Source organism: Lathyrus oleraceus, chromosome 5, assembly GCF_024323335.1.
Source record: "Lathyrus oleraceus cultivar Zhongwan6 chromosome 5, CAAS_Psat_ZW6_1.0, whole genome shotgun sequence".
NCBI classification, from domain to species: Eukaryota; Viridiplantae; Streptophyta; class Magnoliopsida; order Fabales; family Fabaceae; genus Lathyrus; species Lathyrus oleraceus.
This window is the reverse complement of record NC_066583.1, coordinates 299,462,474-299,469,484: the sequence shown is the minus strand read 5'-3', so window position 1 is coordinate 299,469,484 and position 7,011 is coordinate 299,462,474. Positions and strand designations below refer to the sequence as shown.

At 35.7% G+C, this 7,011-nt stretch overlaps 1 protein-coding gene across 1 annotated transcript; it reads left to right on the top strand.

Annotated features, from left to right (window-relative positions):
* Positions 1-4,089: 4,089 nt before the first annotated feature.
* Positions 4,090-6,565, top strand: LOC127084104 (uncharacterized). Its single transcript, XM_051024495.1, has 2 exons — positions 4,090-4,257; positions 5,174-6,565. The coding sequence occupies exons 1-2, from the start codon at positions 4,219-4,221 to the stop codon at positions 6,320-6,322; spliced, it is 1,188 nt and encodes a 395-aa protein (XP_050880452.1). The 5' UTR covers positions 4,090-4,218; the 3' UTR covers positions 6,323-6,565.
* Positions 6,566-7,011: the final 446 nt, after the last annotated feature.

Below are 7,011 nucleotides of genomic sequence, written 5' to 3'. Positions count from 1 at the left end.
GAATGCATATGTATGGATTCTTGAACAAAGCCTTGAATCAGATGAAATCCAAAGCATGTAGACATGTAGGTCAAATGAATTATTTCCATGATCAATTAGCTCACTTGATGATTAATGATGCATGATATGGTGGTCAAGAACCTCCTTACAATGAATTCGAATTTCAGTTACTCCCAAGGTCAAAATTCAAGCCAAAATGTCATACAAGTACCAAGGCTCTCTTATTAGGGTTTTAAGATGCACACCAATAAATCAAAGTCTTCAAACCAAGCATAAAGCTCCACAATTAACTTCCTAACACATTGGCCCAAAATTAGGGTTTAATGATCAAATAAATGTCCATAAGGTCAACCACAAGATCCAATAGTAGCAAAGTCATGAATTAGAGTTTTGATGCATAGATGAATACCATGATGTGATCTCCATGAATCAAAGTCCCTAATGTTAAGACATTAGGGTTTCAACCCATTGATTCCAAATGATGAGCAATACCACAATTCCAGGGCTTGATCCACAAGAAAACCCTTACTTTTGTTAACCACCCTTTAAATCTATGATGATTATTATAAAGTGTTAACATGAATTAATGATGCACATTGATGAGGCATGAATGAGTAGAAATGAATCTCAAGCCATACACAAGTTGAAAAGTGAAAACAGATGGAAAAGTTTGGGGTATGACAACTATGAGGGGGTGTATTTGTCGTACTTTCCCAGCATTCCCGATCAGAGCCATCTCAACGCCGGTGGAACTCTTTCTCAGCAGGGATACTAGAGTGAGATTCTATGGAGGCGGGGTTGTCAAAATGCATGATAAGCTTTTCTTCTAGGATCATGTAAGGTTCATCCATAGTCAACATTTCCTGGACAAATTTTACCTTATTCTTCCCTAACTTCTATTTGAAGGGATGGTCTTTTAGAAGACCGTTCTAGAAGATCCAACACTGAAGACCTTTTTGAGTTCCCTCAACTTCAACTAATATCTGTGTGAATCGGTCAATATAAGAATGCAAACTCTCTTTCTTTCCCTGGATGATCCTGCTCAGAGCAGCTTCAGTTCAGGTCGTTGCTTTTGGGCCATGAAATGCATCGAAAACCTTTCACCGAACTCCGTCCAAGAATCAATACTTCAGTCGGGTAGACTATTCAACCACAACTGAACCAATCCGACAAAGTTAATGCAAACAATATGCAATTGGATGAATCATCGGTGTTGAAGTAACTCAACTGGCCATTCACGAGTTTCCCATGCTCGTCGAGATCTCCTTTTCGATCATAATTGCTAAGCTTAGGTGACTTCTCTATGGATTTTAGAATCTTGCTTTCTAGGATTCTTATTGACAGTGGGTGCTTTAGTTGCACCTTCTCCGAGTGAGTTTCCACATGAGTCGGGGAATGAGCATGAATGCTTCGATCTTCCCCAGAGTTATGAAGGGGATTTTGATGCTTTATGCTCTTATGTCAATCATTTGTATGGGGAGCTTCGTCTCCTTTTGTCCCGACTGGTTCAAGGACAACAACACGAGTCTTCCTTGAAGAAACTTCTTTGATCGTATTTTTGCGGGAAGGCGTGTTGTGAAGGCGTTCTTCTAGGTGCTGAAGCCTTACTTCAAAATCATATGAGTTTTGCTTCTGAACGATGTTAAACATTTTGTTCAACAGTTCATTAGCACCTTACATGCCGAGATTCACTTGTAAAGCGTAGAGGTCAGACAAGGTTTTAGGTTGTGCAACCAGAGGTGGAATAGGAGTCTCTCTCTGAGTGATTTGAATAGGTCTGGATAATTGTAAAGCTTAAACCAAATCTAGATACAACGGAACAACCATTTCAAGATCTACGACGTTTTACGGCGAAGGAAGAGGTAGAGGATTGTTTGTTGCTAGAGCAGCACCAGCAGCTTCGCGCATAGCGGTGGACCTAATAACTTTAGATCCAGCCATTAAAAAATTGTAAGAATTATAGATCTAGAAATCTAAGGAAACACAATTGAGATTATGTTTGGACGAATCAAGACGCGTTGAATCCTTGCACTTGATTGCAAATGCTTTAGCTCCGATGATCGAAGGAAATTACGAACTGTGAAATTTAGGAGTGAATGTGAATTCGTGGAAATCGTAAGAATCATAATTAGATTCCACAGACGACGCCATTATTCCGCTATGGAACCATAAATGATATGAGGAATGACGATGATGGCAGATTTTTGCTTCCAATTCGGTGGAGTGGAGGGACCTACCAGGTTAGAACTCCAACGCTCAAGTCAATATATGTGGAAGAAGATTGAAGTAAAATTGAATTTGAAACTTGTTACCATAATTTGGTGCCTTTTATATATAAAAAGATAGGGAAATAACAAACTAGCTATTTGTTAGATGTGATTTGTGGGGAGTCATTGGATGCACTTGCAGTTGAGATCTCTTATGGTCATTAGAATCATAATCTTTATGTGCTAGGAAGATTTTGGACGGAGTGATACCCCTTCTTGGTTGTCGGCCGAGATCTATGTGACCGACCCAAAACACATATGCAGGGAAAGAGAGAGAGAGAGAGAGAGAGAGAGAGAGAGAGAGAGAGAGAGAGAGAGAGAGAGAGTATTTTATAATAGAAAATAAAATAATATTTTGGTTTTTTAAATAACTTGTACCAAGGACAAAAGGTTGTCTCATAATTTAAGGAGAAATAAAATTTCCAATTTTGTCAAATCTCTATTCCTAATTTTTGTTCTTTTCCATGTACATTTTTTAAATCAAATACAGGACAATTCAAATTGTACTATCAAATCCTTTATTTTTTTAGCAAATCAAACACATTCTATTACATTTATGTATATAAAACTTTTATGATGGATAAAATAGAAAAAGGAGGAAATTGAGAAAAAAATTCTTCGAAACTAGATAGAATTAGGAGTGTTCAAAATTGAAATGGCCTAATAGAAAAGCGCTAACCGAACCAAATCGAAAACCGTAAAAGACCGCATTTGATTCGGATGTGTTTGGGCAATTATTTAACAAAACTACATGGTTCGGTTCGATTTGCGGTTTATATTTTGTAAATCGAACTAAACCAAACCAAACCGCAAGATTTTACAACCCAAACTTCACTTAACCCACATTCAACCCAAACTCAAACAATTATGCGTTAACCTTACGATTATGAACAATTTTCTCTTCCCCACACTTAAGGTTTAATTTCCAGCCTTCTCAAATTCCTCTTAGAAGTATTGTGCCTTCTTCTCATCCTCTTTGTTAGGTACATCTCTCATCTTCATCTCTAATCTCTCATCTCTTATGTTCTTTCTTTTTCATCTTCTCATTTTCACGCTATTGTTCTCTCTTCCCATTACGTTTTTATCGCACATCTTTTTCTCTAATCTCTCCAATATTTTGTTCTTTTTTTTTCATCTTCTTCAATCTCTCATCTCTTTTTTTTATATTATAATGCTTTTGATATTGTTTTATGCTAATGTTTTATATTTTTTATTTCACTTTTGTCTAATTTTATTTTTGTATACTATTAGTTGGGTCAACCCACAAAATCCGGTTAAACTCACCCAAATAAATCCATAAAAGTGAGTTGAGTCGGTTAATTTGGTGGATATGGGTTTTAAAATAAAAAAATCGGGTTTCGTGTAAAATTGAACCCAAACCCAAACCCAAAAAATCCATTCACTAATCATATATTTATTTTACAATTTTAATGATTTTAATGAATATTAACTTAGTTGTTGCAATTTTAGTCTTTTGAACATTTACTATTTTAATGAACTATGATTTTAATTAATTTTGAATATTTTACTATTTATTTATTTTGATGTTAATACGATTTTATATCATGTAATTTTAGTTTATTACTAATACTTTATAATAATTTTTATTAGTTGATGTATCATTTATTATTTATAATATTAAAAATAGTAAAAATATATTATATAATTTTTTTAAAAAGATAAAAATATTAAATGATGTTTATAAAAAAATATTATAAGTCATTATTTAATCATTTAATATTAATAAAAAGAAAATTTTATTTGTACAATCAATTATCAAACTCAATCCAATTTAAAAATGAGTGGATTTGTAGAAACTCATCCATTAATATAGGGTGATTATTTTACATCACCCAAACCACGTTGTCATATATAAATCGAATATTTTGCACAGCATTATCTCTACAACACAATCCCACAATTCTCATATCTTTCATTCATTGCTGCTTCCATGTCCATTGAGAATCACACTCAAAACCATCCTTTGCAGGTTCATCCTCTTCCCTTCCACATCCCTCTTTTTCTGTTAAGAATTGTAATCGTGTATTGTTTTCTATACATTTTGTTCACGTTTATTTTCCGTTAACAGTGTGTTGTGTTCCTACCTTGTTTGAATGTCAATTAAACACCCTAATTTACGATCTATTTGCTTATTACGCTAAGCTCTATTTGATTATGCTAGCTTCATTGTTTACCTTGTTGAATCTTATTAGAGGGAGGATTTATGGAAGGAAGAAAATTTAGCTCTACTGTTTACCTGATATCATTTGCCAAAATAAGTGCAGAAAAAGAACTTCATTGCTCATAGTGTATGTTTGGTTCTCTGTTGACGAAAGTGATTTTTAGTCAAAAGTGAGTTGAAATTGAATGTTAATTGTTTTATCTATAGCGGATCCAGTGTTCAGTTTGATCTTGATTTTGAGGTAGGTTCTGGATTTTGGTTTTGGTTGGTGCTCCTTTAATGGATTCTGATCTGCTAATGGTGGATCTGGTGACTTGAGATCTAACCTGTTGCAAGAGTGGTGGTTGCTTAGTATCTTGGTCCTTGTGTTTGGGGTCCAGTGGGTTTTTCTTTTTTTCTGATTGGTTTGTTTCTTCTGTTTGTTTTTCTGTTTTTTTTGCTCTAGTCCTTAGCACTCTTGTGCTTTGAGACAATCTTTGTTGTACTTTAATATTTTCACCTTATTAATATGCGCAAACTTAAGTGTAAAAATAACGTCTGGAGTTAAAAGTTACAAATTTTAATTTCAAATTAGAATTAATTCTAGAGATAAAATCAATTATGTTTGTAGAGTCAAAGATCTCTATGAAATATTCATGATATCAACAACCTATTTAAGAACTCTCTACAAAGTCAATGACTAATTTGGTGGTTTACTGGATGTTTTTTGTCATTTGTTTGTTAGGTTGCAAAGCGGTTAGAGAAGTTGAAAGCAACAATTTTCACCCAAATCAGTAAGCTTGCCATCAAACATGGAGCTGTTAATCTAGGTCAGGGTTTTCCCAATTTCGATGGTCCGGATTTTGTAAAGGAAGCAGCAATTCAGGCAATCAGGGATGGGAAAAATCAGTATGCACAGGGTTATGGAGTTCCAGACCTCAGCATTGCCATTGCTGAGAGGTTTAAGAAAGATACTGGACTAGTAGTAGACCCTGAAAATCAAGTTACTGTTACAGCGGGTTGCACAGAAGCAATTGCTGCAACTGTATTAGGATTAATAAATCCTGGTGATGAGGTTATTCTGTTTGCTCCGTTTTATGATTCTTATATTGCCACTTTATCCATGGCTGGCGCGGATATAAAAAGCATAACGCTGCGCCCTCCAGATTTCGCTGTCCCGATTGATGAGTTGAAGTCGACAATCTCAAAGAACACTCGTGCAATTCTTTTAAATACCCCTCACAATCCTACAGGGAAGATGTTCACTAGAGAGGAGCTCAATACCATTGCATCTCTATGCATTGAGAATGATGTCTTGGTTTTCACCGATGAAGTTTATCATAAGTTGACATTTGATATGGAACACATTTCAATTGCTTCTTTGCCCGAAATGTTTGAGCGGACTGTGACGATGAACTCGTTAGGGAAGACATTCTCCTTGACAGGATGGAAGGTTGGATGGGCCATAGCACCGGAACACTTATCATGGGGAATGCGACAAGCTCACACGTTCCTCAATTTCACAATTGCAACTCCTTTGCAGTGTGGTGCAGTGGCAGCTCTTCGAGCACCAGACTCTTACTATGCGGATCTAAAGAGGGATTATATAGCAAAGAAAACTATTTTGGTGGAAGGTTTGAAGAGTGTTGGATTCAAGGTTTTCCCATCCAGTGGAACCTTCTTTGTGCTTGCAGATCACACCCCTTTTGGATTTGAAAATGATGTTGCATTTTGTGAATATCTAATTAAGGAGATTGGGGTGGCGGCAATACCTTGCAGTGTGTTTTACTTGAATCAAGAAGAGGGGAAGAATTTAGTCAGATTCACTTTCTGCAAGGACGAGGAAACTCTTAAGGCCGCCATCGCGAGGATGAAGGAGAGGCTTAGAAAATAATTTTTATGCATGACCGGATAATGTGATTCATATATAAATAAAGGACATTTTCCTTTCAATTATCCCAAAAGCTTTTTGTTATGTAGGAGTACAAACTCAGGATGTCATCAATAGTTTGAACTTGTTTTCTATAGTTTGTATAGCCTATACAGTATAGGCTCTGCATTGTTGTTTTTGCACTTATAAGTCAATTTTGTACCTAACTTGTATTACAGGATTTGAATATGAACTTTTTTCAAGTTACTGGTAATGTGAAACATTGGATATTAGGAAGCAAGCTCTGGTAATTCCACAGTTCCAACCCAGGGGTAGTAAAAATATCAGAAAGCCATTCGATGAAGAGGTACTAGAGGATAGGATCAGATTTGTTACAGAGAGATAATTGATTGTGTGAATATTGAATGATCATACAGAGAGATAATTGATTGTGTGAATATTGAATGATCATTCCTTTTAGCCTTCATGGCTATACATGGTATTGTAGAACCTCGGTTCCAATCATGACAGAACCATTGTAATCTCCTCTTGACCACCACCGTCGCAATCATAGCCTTCACAATCATCTTCCAAAGCAGATATCGTCGTGTTTCAGTTGAAGGTCTCAGAGAAGCTTGATGGAACAAACTTCCTCGTTTGGTCTCAACAAATCGAACCAGTATTTAATGTTAATAATCTCCAAGATTTTCTTC